This window comes from Strix aluco, chromosome 5, assembly GCF_031877795.1.
Source record: "Strix aluco isolate bStrAlu1 chromosome 5, bStrAlu1.hap1, whole genome shotgun sequence".
In the NCBI taxonomy this organism is placed as follows: Eukaryota; Metazoa; Chordata; class Aves; order Strigiformes; family Strigidae; genus Strix; species Strix aluco.
Window position 1 is genome coordinate 42,726,907 of NC_133935.1, and position 25,485 is coordinate 42,752,391.

General features: G+C 37.9%; 1 protein-coding gene across 4 annotated transcripts in view; it reads right to left on the reverse strand.

The window, feature by feature from the left end:
* TMTC2 (transmembrane O-mannosyltransferase targeting cadherins 2) overlaps positions 1 to 25,485 on the reverse strand; it is a 275,962-nt gene that overhangs the window by 157,828 nt on the left and 92,649 nt on the right. For 3 of the 4 annotated variants that reach the window (XM_074827115.1, XM_074827116.1, XM_074827117.1), the window contains exon 2: positions 5,854 to 6,424. The exons of the other annotated variant lie outside the window; for it this stretch is intronic. In XM_074827115.1, coding sequence (XP_074683216.1) covers positions 5,854 to 6,424 — 571 coding nt within the window. The remainder of the gene's footprint in view (positions 1 to 5,853; positions 6,425 to 25,485) is intronic. 4 annotated transcript variants of the gene reach the window in all.

Genomic DNA, 25,485 nt, shown 5'->3' on the forward strand with positions numbered 1-25,485 from the left:
ACAAGTCTAGCTGCTGACGGGTACAATCATCCGATACCTATGATACACGACAACTCAATCAACCTGCATACCTGCTATACAACTTACACTGGAAATGACTCAAGGTCTAAACCGCTGAAAAATCAAACAAAAGCCTGACTTTCTTCCATAAGGAATGCTTTGCCCCAGCACGGCACCACTTTTTTTTTTTTTTAATTGTTCTCATTTCAGACAACTCATTTACAACCACAATAAATACACTTCCATCAAAATCTGCTGACTTAAAGACAGCAAATACATTCTTGTCAGCCAGTCAGACAGAATAAAATAGAGCTAACCAGATGAAATGGGGTCCAGACTGACAACTTTGCCAGCCAGAGTGAGAGCATCACAGGCAGACAGGAATACAAGACTTGGCAAAAGGAAAAAATCAGCAGCCAAGTTCTACTGAATAACCAATACATAGATGACAGGGGAAAAAGCTGGATAGTTTAATAAGTAGCTACAATGTACATTTTTAAAGTGCATTAAGAATAGCTTGCAAATAAGGGGTAATATTCATCTGCTCTGCTGGTGGTCCTGCTCTGCAGCTGCCTTGTTCATAAGCCCTGCCAGTCTATTCAAATTGCACTGGGATGCTGTCATGTACTGGATGTGACAAATCAGGACTCACATGATAATAGGTGTGAGCCCAGTAGACAGCTACTGGTCTTGTGTAGTAGCCACTGTTTCGTATTTATTGGATGCTCAGCCCAAAGATAAGAACAAAATGGAAAAAACAGGCTTGTCACCCCAATGTCATATCCTACCATATGCTGAAGCATTTTTAAAGCTGCTCTTACCAGCTCACCCTTCACTGACCATCCTGAAGAAGGTCAGTACTTTTACTATTCTTTAAGCATAATTAATCATGTCTCAGTTTTCCCAGTGGTATATTATGAAAAAGCTTATAAGCCGAAAGCCATAGTCTAGCAGCAAGTCAGGCCACGTCCTTAACCACCCACTCCCCCAAACCCCTTACTCTCCATTCCTTCCTTCTGCCCTCACACCTCACCTTTTCTCTCAGTATTTGCCAGTACAGCTGTTGGACAGAACAATGACGAGGACTGGATATAATTGAATTGATTCAGGTTTACAATAGCTGCTAAAGATACTATCTGGGATATATTGGGGGAGGCAGGGGGAGTCTTAAGGGTTACTTTTTGCTGGTTTTCCTTGGTTCCAGTTTGCAACCTAGGAAACAGCTGTGTCAGCTCAGCTGGACAGGGTTTAGCTTAAGGTTTGGTAGATTGAAAGGGGTAGTTCCTTTCTCACATTCTGTTACAAAGCATTCAGTTTCATATTGTTACTGCTTACTTATTTAGTACAGATTTGAGCTAACCACCTCTTAAAATTATTCTCCTTTCTTCCTTGGCTCCATTCTACACTTTTAATCTCCAAAGCACTACAAAAGACCCTAAATTCATCCGAGACTGCCTTTTTTGATATCTTTTTTTCCCCTTCCTCCTGCAGTTGCCCTCCCCCAGTATTTACATTGGGAAAATACAAAGCACAAATTCCAGTGCAGGTAAATGGACATAATTCTTTCTAATTGCCCAGACATTCTAACAAAGAGTCCTCTGATGAGATGGGGGTTTGTTTAGTGGGAGGTTTTTTGTTTCAGTTTAAACCATACTCCAGTTTTTTAAATGCTCAAGCCAGTTGGATAACACAGGATGACTCATCTGTAGATGGCTACTTCAGTCTCAAGCAATTTGCAATGCAGGAATGTCCTTTCAAGAAAGAAAAAGTGTAAGCAACAACATTAAAGAAAAAAACTAAAATCTCTAATCCAAAAGTTGATTTTGTTTGCTTAAGGAGATTTTACAGTTTGTTCTAGGAAGAAAGAATTTATCAGTTCTTACTAGGGACACATTTTATTTAACGCCTAAGCAGCAGCAAGAAAAAGGCAACACCCAAGTGATCCCAAAGAGATGCGGAGTTAAAAACTTTCTTCATTTTTGAGCCTGTGCTGTAATTCTGCACAATGGAGAAATTAATCTGTTAGCTACATACTTTTGGTTTTTGATTATTTTAAAAAAATACTTTAAAAAAAAATCCAACCCAACCCACTTGTCTTTATTATTGTATGTATAAACACACAAAACCAAACTAAAACCAAAGCTTTTAGTAAGGAAACTTTGCTCTGTTCTTAATAATGATTTCAGAAAAGCCAGGCTATCACTTCAAAATGCCAATGTTACAGCGTAATCATCTTGAAATTATTTGAAAATCAATCTAAAAAGTAATTTCAAATCAAGAGGACAACATCTATTTCCCTTCATGGTCAGTACTTGTCAAACGTTGGTCAGACGTGTTAGAATCAAAATCCAAATTTATCAACTCCAAGTGCATTGGTCATTCTCAAATTATCCATTGATACCAATCAATAGTATCCTCTGAAAACAATTTCCAGTCTCTGGATGGAGCAGGCTAGAGAGTCTCACTAACTTGAACATTCTTGATACAGAGAAATGATTACTTGTTTTAAGACTTATTTACTTATAGAAAACTGCTTAGCAACTTATTTCCTTACTTATAGCAAGTTATAGTATTACTTATAGTATTTTTTAATATTGCTAAGAATCCTGCTTGCCCAGACTGTTCTGTGGAATTTTACCAAGGACTACTGTGTCCATCAAAACAAAGCAGTTTACTGTGAAAATCTACCAAGAACTGCAGTGTTCAGCAAAATATCATGTTTTTGTCCTTGAGGAACAGGTGTGCTCTAACTAGCTGGGCCTCGGTAATGAGTAAGGATAGCCATATATGGATTGTAGAAGTTTCATTGGTTCCCTTAAATAAGATAGGATGAGTAAACCGGCTGAAAAACATTTTTGTTGTTCAAGAAATTGGCCAAGAGAATCTGTGCATGCTCGGGGGAAAAAACAAGGTGAGAAAGACCACGAGTCTCCCTCCCAAAGACCCCCGAAGACAACCACCAGGAGGCAATGCGCAGGTGCAAAGATAACATAAACTGCTGACACCAGCCTTTCGAACTAACCCAGCCTTACTTGTGCATAAGTATGTTTGTGTTATCTAATCCAATGAATATGTATATCCACACTCTATAAGTTTTTGGTAAAATGTGCTGTTAGTGTGCAAGCTTTGTGGAGAAATCCCCTTGCACCCCGGCCGGAGTAAACATACCTGCTTTACAACTCTCTCTGAGTTGTAGACTGTTTCCACGAATCATTTTCTAAACAGTATTTTATGTGAAAGGGTAAAATTCAAAGACCAAAGCAAATATAAACACAGTGAGAAAGTACTTCAGAAAATACCGACTGAAAAAAGGCAATACACTAGAATAATTATTTTCAGTAACTTTTTGAGGGAAATCATAATATTTTTATTGCCCTAAAATATTCTTATTATACAGTATGAAGCTTTCCAGAAGACTGAAGCATTTGCTCTGATTTGCTTTTAAGGTACTAACTTTGTTCCTCTTTAAGACGATTGTCTATCTATATTTATTTTTACTTTACAGTGATCATCCTTACGAAAGGCTTGTATTTCACTCATTTTCTTCCCATGGAGTGTTTGGGAACAGCAAATTGTGATGCTAAAGGTAGAGGCCATTCAAAGTTGGAGGACAAACGAGTATACAGACAAGTACTCAGAAAGAAACACTTTCCGTAACAGGCAAGGTCAATAAAGATATTCCTGGCATCCCAAGCCCTGCAGGATGAGATGTTCTGACAAAAATTTATGTAATTTGTGAATTATTTTTGTAAAATTTAAGTAAAAAAGAAGCCTTACTGAAGATATTTTATAACTGAAACTCTCAGCTGAGCTTCTCATCACTGTAAATGAACAGAGGCTTCCCTAGTAGCGAGGTAAAACTTGGTCAGCAGCGCTCAGCCTGAACAGATGCACAAGGAAAAGGTAGCCTAGTAATTCAGTGAATCAGGAAACACATTTCTGGCAGATTAAGCTAAATATTCATATTTTTGTTCACTGTGGTCTCTCCCCACAAAATTCCCTCCAGCTAAAATCCAATCTCCATAAAGGCTTGCAATCTACAAAGCACAGAATTATTATTTCTATCATCACAGATGGAAAAAAATTGAGGCATTGACACTAGTTTGCTGTCCAAGACAAGTCTGATGCTGGGTATAAAAAACACACAAGCCACGTGTCCAAATGTAAAGCCCCACACCTAGGATGAGAGGCCTTGTGTTCAAAGAGTTAGTATGTGGAAGCTTGGATTTGACCTGTGTCACTTAGGTCTCTTCCAGACCAATAATACCATGGCCCTGAAGTGGAAAAGGGGGAAAAAGGGAAGAAAGTTTTTCTCCGTGAAAAGTTCATCAGAAACATCTGCAAAGGTTTTGGTTTTGAGAAATGAGTGTTCTGTATTAACTTCCTAGCTGCTCCATAACTGTATCTTGGCCATTGCAGGCTGCAATGAGAAGAGGCTGTGAGGAACACTAGTTCAGATTTGGTGTGAAGTCACACACAAGATGTTCAGAATTTTGTACATGTCGTATGAATGTTTTTACCACTGTTTAATTCTGTAGGATAGGCTAACACTGGTGTTATGAACCAAATTCCCTGAAGCACTTTACAAAACCTCATCCTGTATCTTTCAGAATCAAGCTTGCTGTTACAGATGCAATTTAAAAAAAAAAAAAAAAAAACAAAAAAAAACCCCACACCACTCCCTTTACTGTTTGTTTCCACTTAGCCTTAGGCACACAATGTAACATACAGTATTTGGCTACTGATATTCAGAGGTCTTACATACTCCAATATACGTAAGTGAAAAAAAAAAAATTAATCTTTCCTTTCCAGTTTTGTCAGAAAATAACATAACTAAGTCAACGTGTCACAACAATTTAAGAGAGAAGCACCAGACACTACTTGTTTTTTTCACTCTACTATTTTCCTTGTATACTACAGATATATATTCTATACAAGCAGAAATCATCACTTCTTTATCAAAATCTACAATTTCTTTTCAATTCATTTGAGTAAGAAATCAAAATTTTAAAATCAGGGTTTGAGAAAGATTGCAAAGCCGTATATTGCTTTATTGCTTTTCTTGGTTATATCTCATTGGAAAATGTGGTAATAGATCCCCGTGAAACATTTTCATTCTGTTAAATCAGTATTGTTCTGAAAGACAGACATTTCACTGAAAATGAAATTACATATATTCAGCTTACTTATTTGTACAGCAACTGATGTAAAAGTCCTGACTTCGGCTGGGATTTCTGGGTACCACTAAAATACATGTGGTTTTGGGAGAGGGAAGTTAGGGGGTTTTGGTGGGCTTGTTTGTTTGCTTATTTCACTTGTTTGCTCTTGGGCAGGAAGTCAAAAAATGAGAAATATTAAGGCAATAATACATTTGAGTCATAGCTCCTACTAGGGTGAGAAAAAATACACGCCAAAGGCATGCACCCAGGTCCTACACATCTCTATTGAACTAGAACAATAAGAGCCCTATCTTTGCCTCAGGGAGTCTGTAGATGACATAAACTGCAGCACTTGCAGGCCCTACCAAACTAAGCTGAGTTTGCAAGATACAAGAGGATAAGAGCATGAATGAATTCTTTGCAAAAGGCAGTCAGATATCCAGTGCTCGATGAGCACAGAATAAGGAGGGAGCTGCTGGAGGAAAGTAATTGAAAAAAATATATCCCCAGCGTGAAGCAACAGCAATGGATAACAACACATTGTTTAAACAAAATGTGCTTTCAGCATTAGACATCTGTGCTTATTTTGGGAGTTGACTAAACTACTAAGAATTACTGTGTACTTGAAAACTCATTTAGCACCTGTTTAACAGTGCTTGGTGCCTTACAAATAGCTTACAGTAAGGCAACTCACCTTGTATAAAGCAGGAATGATCTGATGCATCTTCAGTCGATGAAATACAAAGACATCGTACACCGCTGAAATGGCCAGAACAGTCACTCCTTGTTCCTTCCACAGCATGCTGCATCCCGCGCACAGCCCCGCGCCCAAGATCCAGCCCCATGTACTCGGTGAGGAACCTCTGGTAGAGCAGTGCTTCACGTAACACATCAGGGAAAGAAGAAAGAAGAGGCAGGCTCCAATGTCTGCCCTCCCTACGATCCCTGCTACGGCTTCCGTGTGGATTGGATGAGATGCAAACAGCAGGCCTGCTATCAACGTCCAGTACCCATCCCCAAACAAGATCCTGGAGAAGTTTGTGAAAAGGCCTGTGACTGCAGCATGTAACAGGATGTTTACAAGGTGATAGCCCCATGGGTCCATCCCTCCAACAGCATGGTTAATGCGAAAGGAGAGTGTGCAGAGAGGTCTGTAGGACTTGTGGCTCCCACTGTGAGTGAGCAGTGTCCCCCAAAAGTCATTGTAGAAGACATGGGTCCACGGCGTCTCAGGCAGAAGGTCCTGGTTTGTCTTGATAGCTCGACTACAAAAGACAAATAAAAACTTCATTTCAACAGAAGGAAAAGGATACAAATGAAAGGCTGTGAAAATGCAATCACACACCACAAGAAAGAATGGCATTGCTTTGGTGCTGCTTTAATTCAAGTTCTGAAATTTTACATGAGGTGTTAGAAAACTACATATATATTGACTTCCTGCTAAAGCAAAATTTCCATATAAATTGGCTTTTAAAACATTAGAAACAGATGTTACACTGCTTCCATTAAATTAAAACACCCTTCAGTGACATTCTTCTGAGTCTAACCCAGGAGTAATCAGTTAAGATTTGATGAGTTATAATTAAAATGTAAAAGAAATATGAAAAACTTACAAACATTATTGTTGAAATAACGCATCCTCCAGTAATTCAGAACTAAAACCCCAACTGGCCTTTTATACTGAAATTTTAATTTAGATGTTGGAATGAATCTCACTGACATGGATAAACAATAAGTACAGAAGTTGGTAGGAGCATGCAAATCTCTGGTGCTGCATGGGCCACTCCTACAACTGTCTTGTATATATTTTGACTGACAACATTTTCTGCTAACACCTTCCTGGAGGCAGACAGCAGAATATTTTGCAGATTAAAATATACCTTCTCTTTAAATTCCCTATATTTACAATTGAGGAAAAACCATTCTTAGGTTGTATTAGCTTATGAATTAAAGTCTGTATCAGCCTGATTGGAAACAAAACAAACATTGCAGCTTTCAGCATTTGTGTTTCCAACCAACCTGGCAAGGACTGGCACCAGCCATTAGCAGTCTCCAAGTCTAATTCAGTACTGTAAAAATCTGTCCCCTATGATGTTTGTACAAATCCAATCATTTGCATTTAAAATTTATGATGTGGGAGAAGGTGTGAGACCTGCTTAGCGCAAAAAGATGACGAGAATTTAATTAGTTACTTGCCTTAATAACCAAAGTTATATTTAAGCAATTCTTTAAAGATGCACTGTTGCTACTACTGAGCTTAACTCATTTAGCATTTATTTTATCAGGGTAATTAAGAATCCAGCCAGCTCAAGACAATTCTATTAAAAATATTAAACAAGAGAGATGATTTATATCCAATTCTTTACTCATTCCCTCTTTCTGCCTTTCCAATAAATATCTTCCCATAATTAACAATTTTCCAAATCATATGAGGAAGAAAAAAAAGTATGAAACTCAGGCCTATGTTTGAAATGCACTACTCTAATTCATATTCCAAGCCTCTACTCACATTCTCTATTCCCTTGGAACCTGTATCCAAATCCCCCTGTTTTTTTGTACGGTATTAGTTTCAGGAATGTTGTCTTGTTCTGTAAAGAAAAATGCTCATATGCTGATATACTATGCCACAGAATCTCCATGCAAATACTCTAAATACCACGCAGCTCAGCATTTCCATTGTCCAGAGAACACTGCTGTAATGCTTTCAGACATGCTTCCTCTCAGTATGTCCTTTTGTCTCTGAGCATATGGAGGTTACGGAGAGGTCAGATTACATCCTTTAAAGATCTGATGATGCTTCCTAGAACGCTAGAAAATTTTCAGTTTGACTTCTGCTTATGCAGTGGATCAGGTTGCTTGTATTTGTTTTCCCAATCCCCTACACATTTTTCTCATTTTAGTCCAGTCACAAAAGAACATCGGAACAAAACAAGATCTTTGTTTTCACATTATTTATCTTGTCCTTCCGTGTAGTCCTTTCCTGAAATCTAATTCCTCTGTTTGTGATTTCAGTTTGTAGTATCACTCTCAGAACCACTATCAGAAAACTAGGAATTCAGCAAGAATAAAGCAGGTGTTAGGCTAGAAAGAATCCTTTCTCTAAGAAAAACATAATATGTTAGATTACAGACTCCCAAACTCTAAGAATGGCTATCAGATGTCAGAATTTAGAGCTGAAACCTTGAACTGCAAAAAAGTGGTTTTTTCTTGGGGAAATACTAAAAAAATAAGTGGCAGTAATATTGCCAGCACAACTGCCCTCCCCTGAGGCAGACCTTTCTGTTACAAAGAGCCTAGATGGGGCACAGGTCGTTCCCAGGAAATGGTAGCTCTTATTACATCTTTTGCAAATGTGGCCATTTCCAATCCTTGAAGCCATGCAACAACTTAAAAAAAAAAAACACAAATGGAACTGCAGCTATCTGTACACATGTATAAAACAACTCCACACTACAGTGCTACAATTGTGAAGAGACCAGCACTCTCCCTCTAAGCATTTTCATGCAGCACATACTCATATTGGACTATTCCCCACCAAAAGTAAACTGATTTTCTCTAAATCATGAAGAAACCTATTGTACATTCTGAAGGCATTAATTCAGTCAAATTTTATTCACAGCCTTAGCAACAAATTTGATGCAACTGTTATCCTTTTCTGTTGCCCTCTTCATATTAAAAATTAGAAAAAAACCACAACAAAACAAAAACAAAACAAAAAAAAAATCAAAAGGAAGCCTTGAAGATACAGTATTGATCACCCTGTATTGGGGTACAGATTTCAGCAGGTGATTCTGAAATGCTTCTAGTTTCTCATATGTTTCAAGGCAACAGATTCTAGTACCTGCCAGTTAGCATGAAAAATACAGAAGCTGCCAGGTTCCAGCTTACTGAGTGGCTCAGTCAGGTTTTAAATACAGTTAAAAGTTCTTTTCATGTGGTTATTTCTTTGCTAAATGTTTGAAAGTAAAAGAAAAAAGAGTCTAGCTAATGCTTTGAGATATTAGAGAAGTCAAATACAAGAGCAAAGCTACATTTCCTACAGCAAAGAAGCAAGTCTCCCATAGGTTGTTTGTTGAACTATTGTGTTTCACATTATAAAATTAAAGAAAAAACACACTTGGCCAACATTAGACTTGACTGCACAGGAGGATGAAGGAATATGAGCATCTGAGATACCTGAGCCAGGCAGCTCTGTGTCATTTTGCCCTCAAAAGTAAAAGTGAACAAGGTCTCAGTAATACTAAGGATAACCGTGGACACCATGACTGCAGGTCAGACAGAACAGTCCGTGGGCTGAGTCCAGCCCACACATAACCAGTCGGGGCTGTGCCCATCTGCATCCCCAGCCTGGCTGTCTTAACAGCACTGGCAAGAAAAACATGAAGTGAAATGTTTCTTTGTGAAGGGGAGAGAAATTGAAGCTCTGTATCTATTAAAATAAAAGAATAAATAGTACTAAATTGCCCATGTCCGGGCCCTGAGGGCACTAAGATAAGCCTTGACAGCCATGACCACCCGTCAACGGCCCCAAGACCCCCCCTCAGCCCCTGCCCCAGCGACGCGGCAGCAGGGCCGGCCTCCAGCTCCCCACAGCCCTGCCCTGCCCGGCCATGGGCCCCGCCGAGCTGGGCCTACTCATGGGCCCATGTCCAGGCCTCAGCCCCTTCCCCAGGGAGGTGCCCGGGGCTGGGGCTGCCCCCCAGCTGCCTGACTCCTGGCTGGGGCAAGACCTTGCTTTGCTTTAATTACTAAATTAACAAGCTGTTAACTCTGCTGCAGTATTGATGCTTAGTCGCCAATTTCAACAGCAAGTTTGAAAGCAGTCCCTGTTCAGGGCCTGGCAGGTAGCACTGATGTGTCCTTTACACAGCCTACCGCGCTGGCAGCCACCCTGGCTCTCCACAGATAGAAAATAATATTAATTGCTGGCTCCGGGAAAGACTCTGGGATAAGGGAAACTACAAAACGCCTTATTAGCCTTGTCTTCTCCTTCAGTCACAGTTTACCTTCAGGTTACATCCCGCAGATTACTCCAATCTTGCTAATGGGCATAACAAGAGAAACTCTACAACTGCATTCATCACTCTCAAAACAGAGCAGTAAACTCTGCTCTCGCTAAAAGGCAGCGGGTCACCAGGGAAAGTAATTTTTCAAAGCTCCAACATAACTGGCATTTTTACTTTCAAGCAGCCTCAGATAAGGGTTGCAGACTCAGTCAGGGAACTTGCTTTCTTCAATTTTTAATGCCTGCCCATTTCACGCATCCCAGGAGAGCAGGATATCTTATTCAGTGTAGAACAAATGGATGGGTTTGAGAGGAGGGAAAAAAAGGAATCAGAGTCAGCTATCAATTCTTCAGAAAGTCTGAAGAAAAACAGAAGTCATAAAGGCAAAATCATAATTTCAATTCCACTTGAAAGAATCCTTCTGCCTCCTGCCATAAGCACTTGTTTGCCTAGGTCGGTACACACCTCGAGCACACTTCAGTAAGATTTTTTCATCGAACTCAAAAATGCCAGAGATCGCAGTTCACACATGCATATATACGTGCATATACACACAAAAAAATCCCAGATGTTTTTAAAATTAACAGCTATATATGTCCTAAACTTCTGCACTAGTGCTAAACTGATCCAGGTGTTAACACCAGGGTAAAAAAACAGATGCAACATTCTAAAGTGATTTAACATGTTAAGCCTTATGTCCAGCTTCAAATATTGCTAATGGTCCCCATATGCTGAAAATGAACGTCAGCATTTGAAGCAGAGAACGTATTTTAAGGAAAAAGGAGAACTCCCAGATGTGCACACAGGAAGCCATTGACCAGCCCTCTCTCAGAAAGAGATAGGCAGTGATGGACTGGCAGGTCTCTAATTGGAGGTTCTTTGTTGTGCTTCCTCAAGATCATTTTTGAGTATTATTCATTTACTCCTTTTTCATAAATAGCAATGGGGAAGCACCCTAGAGTATTTTTACAGTGGATCTTACCGAGTCATCTTAAGGATGCTTTCAAGATTGTATGTTACTTGTATAGACAGCAAGACTGAAAACACAGCCAGAGCCTACTTTTTGGAGTGCAAACAGTCTCACATCCCCAAAACATACAGCAGTTGAATCAATCCTCCAAACTACTTACAGGCTATCAGTTAGGCAGGTGCGTGGTCAGAAAGCAGGCAAGTAGAGCTTGTCATACTTTGGACAATTCTCATACTTGCCTGCAGACTACAATATACATGTAGTCTCATGTAGTCTGTATTGATTGGATAAAGAAAAATCAGAAAATACTGTCTAGTACATAGAGATGTCTTAAGTAATAAGCATAAGTACATAAAAACACATTCATTTAAATGTTTAATTATAGACTCAAGGGAACTAGTTGCCATTCTGTTAGGTTTCTGGTGGCAGTTATGTCTTACATGTTCTGTATTAAAGCTCATTCCTTCTGAAAGTTGTGAAAGTGGAATTTATCTACAAATCCCACAGGCAGTAAAGTTGTATCCATGCCCCTTCTCAAAAAATATCTCTATATTGTATATCAACTAGGGACACCTGCAGGAGACCAAATTTTTGCATCCTCTGGGTTTCAAGTTGCAGCTTTCAGTTTCTCTTAAGAACAAATTTTCTTCAGTGAATCTCTAAGGAACAGCTAATAACTCAGCTGTTTTCAGATGGGAAATACTGGGTAACAACTAGCTAGGTGATGTATAGGATCCTGAGCTGCTGGCTAGGCTCTGAGAATAGGGCTATACATACCAAACAGATTGAAGGAAATACCTAGGTTCAAATCATGTTTTAAATTAAAGGAAAACCTAATATCACAAAAGGGAAATAAAGTGCTAGTAAACTAGTGGCTAGTTAATTTCTGCCAATAGTATGGCCCTTTTCTAACTGTATAGAAATACGTGAATGCATCAAACTTAGCGCTCAATCATTGACGACAATATATATTTTTAATATAATATTCCTATCCTATATAACTTCTGGTGAAAGCTATTAACTGAATACTTAGCACAGGGCCTCAGGATAATATATATACACAAATATTATTTATAGATTTCAGACTATTACTGTCCTATAGCAGTAATTTCATAGCCAACTTCAGTCAGGAACTACAAGTAGCAGGACTGTTAAGTACTGTTTTACGCATAAAGCTTTCTTGAGTGAGACTTTCCTGGATTAGGTAAGCAGAGTGGAAAGACGGATGAGTGAGACAACTGTAACTATACCCTCACATGACTGCAAGCATTGCCAAAAATGAAGACCAAGAAATAAACAAACAAACAAACCACCTTCAGAAAACGAAATTACAGAGAAAGGTTATGGTCTCGTACCACGATATAAAGACAGACTGTGTAAAATTTTCTAAGCCGCACAATGTCTTTTAAAGGAATTGATCTTTTAAAATAAGCAACATAAATTTTCAGAATGCAGTGGGGGAAAAAAAAAAAAAAAAAAGACATCTAAGCAAGGTAACTTGTTCCTTGTTTATTTCCATGGATGACTACCAGCTGTAGTTTGACTTCATCCACCAGTAGGCTGTGATCCAGCAGCCCATCAGCTGCAGACTTCTAGACTTTACACATTTGCAACTGAAGATGCACTGTGTTATTCGGAAGAAGGAAGCCGTGGCAGTAGTTACGTATAGCACTGAATGCTGTTGGGCACTGCCTTAGCTACACTGAAGTATGCTGCATGTATTGATTTTCTTATTGACTAAAAGCGCTTTGAAAATTTTAAGTAACTAAAAGTTCAAAACATTTTGGTTACAAGAAGGTTGAGATGGCCTGAAAAATCTTTTCCACCTAGAACATAAATATTTCAAAAGCCAACTATAAAGGCTTCCAACTGTATCTTTCTCCATAGTATAAGCCTTTCATTTCTAAGTGTGTACTCATATGCTGAAAGAATCTGGCCTTAATATTAACCCTACATGCACCTCACACCCTCTCCGTTTAAGCTTTAGCCTGACATAACAAACAGTAAAAGATGGACTATGTGAAATTTGAAACCCTAATTAATACCAGTTGCCTGGCATAGTACGATTTGATTATTCATGCACAGGTAAAAAATGCACACTGGAGGGAAGTGAGAGAAATCATTAATATTTTCTGATGCTGAACAATGGGATACCATCAGTTTCCTCTCAGGAGGGAGCAGATGAAAACAGAGGGAGAAAAAGAGCTCCTGTATTTGTGTCTGCTCCCTGAGTTTTTTCACCACAGCATGTACAGTAGGTCTGTGAAAAAACATTTATTGAAAAAAGAAAACTTAAATTCCTAAACCAGAAAATGCTTTCTGTAATTCTCACAGCTGTTTCATAAACTAGCTTCTCTCCCAACTACACCATACAACACAAAACTGCTAATTCTGTTCCTCTAAGACTTCAAGATACTTGCTATTTACCTGATAACATGTTCTTTCAAATACACATTCAAAGTTATTCTTTAAAATATTCTTCAGTGCCAAACTACTGCCTGGCAATAACTCAAGATTTGTTTATTTATTTATTTATATATAGAGAGAGTAATACCAGATTCTGAAGCATGGTCAGAATTCATAGTTGGAACCTCTGCTGCCCTTTTCAAATCTATTTTAGATGATAAAAGTGGGCCCAGCAGGCCTTATTAGATTTACTGTTCTGCAGTAGAATATTGCACTATACTATTTCTCTTCCCCACTTTCCTTTGAAAAAATAAAACATAAATAATTTTGCCATTTCACCATACAGCAGCTCACAACAGTACAAGGACAGAAATTTTAAGGCTTGAGAATAACAGTAGACACGTTGAGTTTCTTAACCAGATTAATAGTACTGATATTAGGCTACCTTTTTGACAAGCCACCTTCTGAATATACATAAAGCCTTTCCAAGGACACACACGTTTTAAACCATTATCTGAAAATGGAGGCACACATACTGTACAGAACAGAGTTTATCAGTCCCATGACTATCCACTTTTCTGTTCTTTTCAGTACATGGCAGACTATACCGAGGAAAAAAAACTCAATAATTTTAATTTTTTAAAAATTACTTTTTTTTTTCCATTTGATCTATTTTTTGACACAGGATTTTCTGAAAGTTCAAGGAGATTGTACATAATCGTGCCTAAACCCAAACGTCTTGTGCACTCTAATGTTAAAGACTGAAAGAATTTTAGGCAGCACTCTGACTTTTATTTTTAGTGAAGCACTGAAGAGAATGCCCAGGAACACGTACACATACAAATATAGAAATAATGAGTAGAGGAGAAATTACTGAACCACAACATAACATACAGACACTCTCCTTTTTATATTTTTGGAGGGGGGGAGAATAAAGAAAAGCATCAAGTTATTTTGTGCAAGTTCTTTTCTTCAAGCCTTTTATTTAAGCACCAAAAAAACCCATCATTAACCAAGGTCAGGTCTAAACTTAAAGTTATACTGGTTTAACTGAAAGGTGTTATTCAAAAATCTATTTAGTGAAAACAATTTGGTATATGCATATCCATAGAGGTCAATTTAACCTTTATACTGGCTTTAGAAATTGAAGAAATGCCCTTATTGGGGGAGAGGAGGAAAAAAGACCCCACAATCCCAGACCCAGCTATCATTGGTCATGTTCACGTTTTTCACTGTAAGAATCAAGTGATTCAGAGAGCAGTCAGACCCACCCGAGCCTTTCATTATCCACCGAACTACCAAGCAGAGACCCCACCATGCAACAAACTATCAGCTGTGGAATTTGTGCCCACCCAAAATTCTCCTGTCTCCAAAAGGTCTCCTCTTCCCTCCCTTCAAGCCCCACCATAAGACATATATATGCATAAAACTAATGTTCACACACAGCAATTGTACACCCCTCATCGCTTTTCCTACCCAAAGGATATCATGCTAGCAGATTTGTGGGGTGGTTTCTTTAAAATAATATTGTACAGAATAAGCATTTTCCATTTAGGTTAAGCATATTTTGGTACCTTACAAATATTTATGCTGAGGCCTTAAAACACTCTTGGGTATCTTTTTCTTGTAGCATTGCCCATTTTTAGTATAACTGCTCTCAAAGGTTGCCCAATTATGTACATGAAAGATTACCTACAAATATATTAAACTTAACACACTATAAAAGACACCATTTTTAGACAGTAACTTCCAAATAAAGGGGTAAGTGAAAACACAATACTTAACAATTTTTCTTTCCTGAAATCACTGTGGTCTATGGAACCCAAGAGATGCCACAGGTCTTCAAAACCATTACTATCTTCCTAGTCTAGTTCACCAACTTCTCTGATACGCAGTCACAGGTTACTGTGGTCACAGCACTATTTATAGCCAGATACTAAATAATATTAGGAGGGCAAGGGAATACTCCCTAAGGATTAGAAAAGGCTAATTTATTTTGAGTCGGCTCCAAAGTCCAGCTACACAATCATGAACCAAAGCTACTGTACTGCCATTTCACCGAAATAGTCTGAGGAAACACATAAAACAAAGCTTAACTTGATGGAAAAAGCAGCAAGAAATGTTAACATACACTTAAGATAAAACCCAAGGCTTACATTTCTCTGTGGTGATAGTTTACTCATCAGTGAATCAAACAAAATATTTGGACTACCTTCTCAGAGGATTCCAAATTAAAAAATAGTGCAGCACTTTTCCTTCTCAGATTCCTATTAAACAAAATTCCCCCAGAATATATAGAGGGGCTAAAATCTGGCTAGAAAGCATTTGTGATGGAGGGAGTTAGACTTTATCCTCAGGCCTTGCCATAGACATGTCAGACAAATTCCTGGAAGCATTTTTTTTTATATATATATATATATATATATATATATAAAAGCAGAAAAAAATGGAACTTGCTACAAACTTCTGTCAAAACCAATTTTTGTGAAAGCTAAATTCTACCCAAAAGTAAAACAACCCAAATAATTAAAAACAATATTTGGTCCCACAAAGATGTGTAACGACTTCTAGTGAATAGAGTAACTGTTCAGCATAGTCCTGGATGAAACAATTACAGTCTTTCCAGCTCTCCAACTTCTTAACAGGAGCACTGGGATGCCCTTCATAAACGTACTTTAATAGAGCAGACTGGCACCCACCCATTTGGAAGGTGTTGATCCTACTGAAAAAGGTTTAAATGAGTTTTACTAATTTGTTTCATCTTTCTACCTCAATAGCTTATCTAGATGCAGGGACCCACTACAGTAAACCAAGTTTTGTGGCATGCCATAGCAGTTGTGAAACACTAGAAATTGAAACCATAGCAGCATTTAAAATAAATTTTATTTTCTCTTAATTCCTTGGTTAAGAGCACCCAGTTAGTAGGCAACCGTTTGGGAGTGACATCGAAAGGACTAATCACAGTTACTTTGTAAAAGAAAATATGGGCTTTATAGTTGCCATTATATATAAGCCTGCACCAAGCACACCCTCGAGGATTTTACTGGATGCTGTCAAAGACTGAGCTAAAAAGCCAGGAAATCACAAATTAGTTGAATTATGTTATCAGAACACACAGGATCAAATTCTGATTTCTGCTACATTAGTGTTAATCCACATTAGTATTGGAATAACCTCCAATTTATGTCTCTGAAACCAGTAGGGTTTTATAATCAACTGCAATTGGCATGAGCTTTTATAGCCTTTCAGTAGACTTTTTAGACTTTCAAGCATAAAAACAAAACAACCAGAAACCATTGCTTTCTATGTTTTAGAGCAGCTGTTTGTTGGGAGGCAGGCAGTAAGTAAAAAGGATCTCAGACAGCAATTCGGGTAAACTGAAGCCATTACCAGAATCACACACCTGATCAACCTTCCTGACGATACCATTACAGCTAAATTAAGTCAAGCTGAACTACAAAAAGCAGCTAGCATTGAACTGAAAGTGACAGGTTTCCAAGTCTATCCAGTTCTATGCTAGCCAACCACATGCACTTTTCTCCACTAGTGATTTGTGTGCCATTTTATTCATTATTTTTTAGGCAGGTTTAACTTTCCTAAGAAGTATGCTTCTAAAAAACTAAGGTCTGAAGATCTACTGGAGGATCAAACCAATCTGTAACTGCTAGGCTTAATGCCCCTACTTAACATTTAAGTCCAACCATCCTCGACTGCAGCACAATGGAGGACTGCATTTTTCCTGGTAGCTGAGAAACCCAAGTGCCAGAAAAGTTACGATATTTCATAACTCTGGCCTTTAGACAATAACAAGTGTAAGTTCTGCCTAAAGAGACCCACAGAGGAAAGCTCATTGAACACAAAGCTTTAAAAAAGTGAACAGTTTACTCCTTCCAGTAGTGTACATCAAACACAGAAATTATTTGTAGGGAAACAATTCCTGTGTCGTATTTTATTAAGACAGAAACTGTAAATTGTCTTTCGAATTTCCAGCATTACTAAAGGATAGTGATAATTTTGCCTTCTTTATTCAAAGAAGGAGGACTGACTGAGATCACAATACAAAGAAACTTCAAACACGGGGAAACAAAAAAAATCACGGGTAGATTAAGAGAAACACCTGCAACTCAGTGTAATGAAGGTGATCCAGATGAACCAGAGAACATACTGCCTGGAGAGATCTTTCAGACTTCAAAAAGAGTAAAACATTGGTTACTATGTTGTTGCATTTGTTGACAAGGCAAGCGTATTATCTTCAAGTAACTCAGCTTCTCACATAAGGATGGAAGAAATACAGAATTTCACCTCGGAGAGAAGAAGCTTCAACTTCACATGCCTGAGCTTGAACCGAGTCTGTTTGCCACTAAGAATCTACATGTGGTTTATATATTTAAGAGTATTGTAATACCCTTCTTTTTTTCCAAAGAGCAAGTCCATTTGAATCTTTACATAAACTATAGCTCATACCTATTACCTATAAAGCTGGGAAAGGTTACTTCTTCAGAGTCCAGGCTCCCTCTTTGCTGTGTCCCATGTCATTACAGGCCACCAAAAGTTTAATGAAGAAAATTATAGTTTGCCAGACCATATAAAACAGCAGGATGTATTTATTTCTGCATAATAAAGCCAACCTACAGTAATGTAAGGAATAAGCAGTTTCTGCTATACAAAACTTACTTCTTTTTCTAGGGCTCTACACTGATCTTGCTACAAAGTAACTGTGAATTCAAGATTTATTTCTCATCATAGGAAATTAGTTGTTTGGAATAATACAGTCCTGTGTATGCATCATAAACTTCTCAGGTTCCTAACGTGTTGTGGTACACAGAAAGAGACTGAGAAATTAATAATGACATATAGCCAATAAATAATACAGCTATCCAACACACACATCCCATCCACTAAGACAATGTAGCACTGATATGAAGATGTATATGCAGATTTCAGTGTAGACTGCCATGTTCTAATGAAATCTGAAGAAATACTGAGATAGTAAGATATTGCTATCCAACTATTTTAGAAAAAATTACCCAGATGTACGTAATCAGCCATATGTACCTCATTCAAATCAACTTCATTACCCCTTCTAGTTCCTTCTCAATTCTAGGCTTGTAGGATAAAAGTCTGTAGAAATCAGTGTGGAACAGAGGCAGCTCCTGGCTCATAAGAGGCACTGGGAGCCCACAGGAAACCCAAACACTCATCATCATGTTTTCAAACTTGCTGGGAGTTGGAAGTCCCACCCCTGGAAACTGGACTGAGTCTAACTGGCAACTGCAGCAGTGCTGACTATGAGGATCATTTCATATGATGAAGACATTCAACTTGAATCCCAACTTACAGCGAATGCTTAACCATTCGCTACTGAGAAAAACAAAATAGTATTTCTACAGACACAAGCTGCTGTTATTTTGATATTACAGGCCAACAAAACAGATGGAAGCCCACTCCTGTGGGCTAATATTCTGCCGTTTTACATATAAATCAAGCCAGGTGACTTATTCCAATAGCTATGAAAAAAATAAAATTGGTTTCAATGACCTCAGAGATACATATGCTTATTTGTGGTTGTGGCCCCAGGCAACCCTGAAATCAGCCATTCCATTAAGTCAGAAGCATGGCACACAGCCAAGCTTCTGTAAGAGTTAAAGGTCTTGCACATACTTTCTTTGTGTGTTTATTTGAATAGAATGGTGACTTTGGTTTTGGGCCACCCATCAGTTACAGACCTCCCATAATATTTAACGGAACTTGTTCAGCTGAATCTTAGCATACACCAGTCAGCCTTGAGGTACTAGCTCTTTAAAGAGAGTTTATCTGGAGATATTTTAATGTGTATTTTCCTCTACAGATGAGTCATGCAACATTTTGGGTGCAGTTTAATTACAATAATAAGATAAGGAACCTAAATGCTGTTACAAAGCCAAAAGAAATACACACTAAAACACAAACTGTCCACTATAATAAAATAAGAAATAATGGTGACAATTATCAGAAAACCAAGTACTTCAAGTCACCATACTGTAAAATAATTTTTTTTAAAAAAGAACCTTTCTTTCTCTTTCTTCTCCAGGGTCACAAAAAGAAGGTGTAACAGCTAACTCACACAATCAGGAATTCAGACTTGAACATTCAAAAATAACTGGCATTTGCCAGTAGTCTTAAGGACACCCTGCTACTAAATAAACAAACAGTTTCTCAGTCTTGGCTCCAGAGCCGCAAAAGTAATCGTGAATTACAATTTCATTCAGAAGCTTCAAAAAAATTTTTTTTTTTTTTTAAATTGAGGGAGGTTTCCATAATACAAGAAAACATCAGTGTATCCTATTTCCACCTGTACAGCTGAGCTCTCTCAAGTAAGACAAATTCACAAGGGAAAAAATGCTACGCCTAATGATGAGCAGGAGAAAATACGAGTCAAGCTTGCTAGCATACATCACACAAAAGCTATACTTATTGCTCTGTTTTCTTGCTGCTGGTACTGCTTTTTACCATAAAAGGTCTCTCTCAAAGACAGGAAGTAGTAAATTGATACAGATAAAGAGAACAAATTTTTTATAACTCGCTAATAGTAGTCGTCCTGATCCATCCTGGAATTCATGGCCCCATGTCTATATTTCAGACTGTAAACATCAAACAAAAGTAGCAAGCAAAATGTCCTAGAATAAGGACCAAATTTGGATTTTTTCAGTTTGACCAAGTAGCACAATAAAGGTTGGCAGGTACCAATTCCAGTGGTACCAGTTCCAGCCACACCAACTACCACTTTGAAGAGTCATAAATTATACAAGTGTGTATATACATGCACCGCAATTTAGGAACTGCTGATTTAGAAAGTTGATTCAGTGCTAATGTCTAAAGCTTTACATTTGCCTCCTGCAACAGAAAAGGGTACAAAAGCATGACTGCTCACTAAATGCCAAGGAAGGAATTCAGTGTACCTCTCAGCAATAATAAATTAATAAAACAGAATTATTATTTATTGGTAGAACTTTTTTTTTTTTTTAAAGTGCTCGTCCCTTTACGGCCTCAGAGAGGGGAAAGCATTGCCAAGAACAGCAGAAACTCTGAGTTCTACCACTCCACCTTTCCTGGCACCCAAAAGGTTGCTAAAAGATAATGGTTGCTCTAAACTGAATTTCACACAGCTCTTATCACTAAATGGACTAACTCAGAAAGGAAAGTTGTTCATTAAACACAGGGTAAAGGCAATGCATCCAACCTGTGATGTGAAAGACTGTCTGAATTAATCCTGAAAAGTAAAAGTGGATAGAAATATAAAAAAATGTTTAGGTTGCATTTAAAAATAAATGTTTTAATGGGCAGCTCAACTTAACTGTTTTAAAAAAATCCAAAACCAAACCTGCAGTAGGGTGTCCACTACATAAGGTAGAGGTGGTAGGTACTGCCGCTTGTAGCATACCTACCAGTTCATCGTGTTCTCTTCTTGAAACTAGCACAAAAACTAGTTTGAAGATACCTCACTCTGGTACAACACCCCACTGTGCTGGCGACACAAGGCTTCCTTCTCACCAGGCATGTTTTGTCTTTGTGGAATTAATTTAAAGCCAGGAACAACAATCCACCCTTCCTCTTGGTATTTATTACATGGCTTCTTACTGTCTGAAGGATGCTGATGTCTCTTAGATAGATTTTTGTAATTTTTCAGAACTTATTTTAGATGCTGTGTAATTACTTTTAAACTAAAGTGATGTTTTTCAAGCTCAACTGATTAAAGCTTGTTTAATGGATCTTGAAGAAAATATATTATTCACCTTAATGAGAATTTATGCAAATCACTGCCACGAGCTTCTTCAGAAAACCTTTTCAATTAATTATAACTAGGCTTTTTAGTTTTAGGCTTCTGGTTTTTTTCTACTAGTTAATTATAAGCATAGATTTATTTTTTTTTTTCAATTGTGAGAGATGAACTTCATGGGTGTGATGTACAAACTCCTATACAAATGGATGTGTAAGTGCAGAGCCCTTTTCATCCCTGCCATTCAGATCAGGTCTAAGTATATACTCCCAGGTATCTGTGATTGGAAAGAAGACAAAGCAAGTTGGTCATTGGCACTGATATACACAAAAATTACACCTTGGCTTTAGGAGAGTGATTTTATAGGAAAAAATAGAGTATTCAAATATTGGCACGCCCCCCCCGGCACTTCTGAAACTCTCACAAATACAGAAAGATCTCTCTCTAAATATAATATTGTATGAGTATTTTTTTGTACACATATCATGGGCATTTCAGTGGCTTGCCTACTTAGCATTAACGTAAAAAACCCACCTTGCTTAAGTGGATGAACTGTTCTTTGAATATAGCCAGAAATATTCCAGTAGAGAAGCTGCAACTCAGGAAGAACAATGCACTTAGCAATAATAACATTTGAACTATTTTTACAGGTATGGATTTACAGTGAAGAAGATGGTGCAAAGCTCTACACTGCAGGGATAAAGAAGTCAGAAGTTACTATGATTAATTGGATCATATATTAAGAAGGTCCTCATATAAAAGTATTGTACTGCAACTAATTTCCTAAAGCCAGGTACTTTAAGCTCTTCTGAATAAACAGCTACCTAGCATCACTTTGATACTCATTTTATGAACTGAGACCAGGGAGGGAAAGCGGGAGAAGATTTTTCTTACAATCTTTCTAATGGAGAGTCTTAATTTTGGAGAACAGCACAAGTGCAATTAATCTTGAATGTTTCTATCGGCTGGACCAGGGCAGAACCCAGCCACTGCTTAGTTCCTACCTCCTTCCTTGAACTATGAAATCCCATCCCTGATCCCAGAACTAATCCTGAATCACTCAAACTTCATCCATTCCCTTCATCAAACACATGATTAATTTGGGAGCAGAAGGAAAGACAAGATGGGAAGGGACTCTGAGGTTGTTACCTAGAATTACAATTCAGGAAAGCCAGTTTCTGTCTGCTCCTATTTCTCTTAAAGAGCTGCTGGATTCCAGTCCTTGAACACCTGTGTTATGACAGTAGCTCTCTTTAAAAACAGTCTAACATACCTTTCATTCTTGCCCTTCTGTTAGGATTTCCCATGCAGAAGCCCAATAGGGACAGAAATTAGGTAAAAATGAATGACTGCCTCGAGCAATCCATGTTCTACAAACTTACAGATACCCACTGATGAGAACTCCCTTTATGACCTTTTTTCAGATCCTCAGGCATGGCCTGTTTTCTGCTACAAAATGGAAATTCTAATCCACACTGATGGCTGCAATCATAGCTCCTATTCATAGAACAGAGGAATTCATAATTGGACATAGATATATCCCCTTATCTGTCACAGTTGTTTAATTACGTGTCATTTAACCAGAAATGAAAGAGCACTTCCTCTTGTGAAAGCAAGTGTGAAAATGACTATTTGGTTCTAGGTTTATACTCTTCTAATCCAGATCTAGTGTGCTCACAGAAAAGAAAAAAAAAAAAAAAAAAGATACCACTCTCTAACTGCTAGCTCCACAAAATCAACCTGGGATCTTCAAATCAAGCTGTTGCCCTTTGAAGCTTATATTGCTATGACTTAGGAGCAAAAGTTTGGTGGGCTAATTCCAACTGCAGTGACGTTTTATATAATGCAGTGCTAAACATTACAGATCTCAACAAGACGTGCATAGGAGTATATCTACTGTGCCCAAAAGAGTAACATTCAAAATTAATGTACAGGGCAACCGTCTTGAAACAAACATAAAAACAACAGTTAGGCTTTGGAGCATCAAGCAGATTCATTAGAAATTAAAAGGCAAAGCAGAATATTAAATAGCCACATAAACAAGGTGAAACCGTGCTATGCTTTTAATGTGTAGGGCAGAATTTGGCAGCTGGAACTTCGTTAGCAGTTCTCTAGGTGATGTATGAACCAGTTCAGCCTCCCGTGACTGTACCTGTTCTGCAGGGCTAGCAGTAGCAAAACTGACATAACAGTTAGAATCATAAAGACAGAGAACACCACTTTTCAACACCCTCAATAAAGTGACATGGTTCATTTTTTAAGCAACCACTTAGCCCTTTTGGAAGCATGGTTATGGTCAGGTGACAAGAATCATCTTTTTAACTTCAGTATTCACTTCCAAGGGGATAATATGATGCAAACTCACATCTCCTTGTTTTGCCATTAACACTGTCTAATCTGTCAACTTCTTTCTAACAGTAAAAGACATCTTGTCTTACAGAAAAATAACTTAAATGCACCTGTTGGGGTTTGTTGTTTTTTGTTGTTGTTTTTTTTTTTTAATCCAAACAACTAAAATAATCACCAATATCCTAGTTCTGCTTTCTAGGGAAAGGTACAATAAGTTAACAGCCACTAGAAACTAGTGTTCAGGAGAAAAAGTCCAACTGATTAGGTTTCTGAGAGATCTTTAGTTGATGGGATAAAGTGGTAAGAATAAATAAAAATTCAGTCATTTCAAGACAAATATTCCTGTAAATAATTTATTTTATATGCATGATGCTTTATTGGATGATTTTCTTTTTTTAAGAGTCATCTAGCCAAAGATCTAAAGGAAGATAATTACAGCAGCAGCAGGAATCTAACGTAACATTTTTCTATTATAAGTGATGCTTTCATGCACAACAACATTCAATACTTTCATGGCACAAACTGGCTTTCAGCACTGTAATTTTGAGAATTACAGTTTCAGAGCCTCAAGTATTTTGCTGCTATAAGATTTTAGATTTGTTCTGCTCTAAGTAGCCAAAACTTTTAACATTTCTCCAGTTGTACATCAGATTAAAAGACATTTCTCCCTTCTCCAGCTTTTTTTTCCTCTCGTGGCTTCTGTGTTCTCTCATTTCCATCTAAGAATGCAGAATTACTAAACCATATAGGGAAAAAAAAAATCACCCAGTAATAAATACAATTACTTCCCCCTGCTAAAGAAATAAGATTTCAGTACAAATCCATTAAATGGCCCAAATATGACAGTCCTTGTCAGAAACATCAACTCCAGCCAATGTGTTTTAGATTTTTTTTTTTTCAAATTATGTACTTTTAAAAGAAAGTTTCCACCTCCCTTTTTCAGCTTTGATTACCCCACTGAGTGAAATTAGCTGGTCTAAAAGAAAAGCCACATGCATGCAGCCACAGACACACATATTTCTTTCCCTGAGCACAATTTCCCATTTTAGCTGTTCTGCATAAGCCCTTAGCTTCTGATGGCACTTATGAAGCTAAGGCTTGTTTTTAAAATGGGCAAAATTAAGTGGGGGAAGATGCCTTTATGCCATTTTCCTCCCTTGCAAAACCATTCAGAAATAACTATGTATAAACTTCCTTTTAGTCAACAAAATGATGCTACACTTCATAGCTTTCCTGTGCACCTTCAGAAACAGAGGAGGAAGTGGCTGCAAGAGTCACAGATGAGCTCGGAAGGAAAAGAAATTGTGTGTCAGAAAACCTTTCCCTGATAAATTACACAGTGACTTCCTCAGCCCAAGAGATCAGAAATAAATCTAAACAAAACTGCCTTTGATATTCATTGCTATTATCACCTTGCTCTGCAGAGAATTACCAAGTATGGTAACTTGTTTAATATTTATAGGAAAAAGACTTCATTTTAGAAGGAGTACAGTTTAAGAAGAGTAAGGGCTTGACTAATTGAAACTAAATGTGGACAGTTTTTCTTTTCCACTACTAAAACAGAGGCAGTTTTCTCCCCATATTTACCTTAAAAGAAAAAAAGCAAAGACATTTTAGTATAACTAAAAGGAATAGCAATTTTTAAAGTTCTCATAATTTTTTTTACTCTACTTTGTGCTAGTGGTGGGTTTATGGACAACTGTGGGTGGGGTAAGGGTTGGTTGGGTTTTAACAGATGCTGTAGTCCAGAAACTTAACAATTTACAGGAAAACAATGTTTTCTCCTTGTTGATAGGTGGAGTGATACAGGTGCTGCCCTCTCTCTCTCACCAAGTGTTG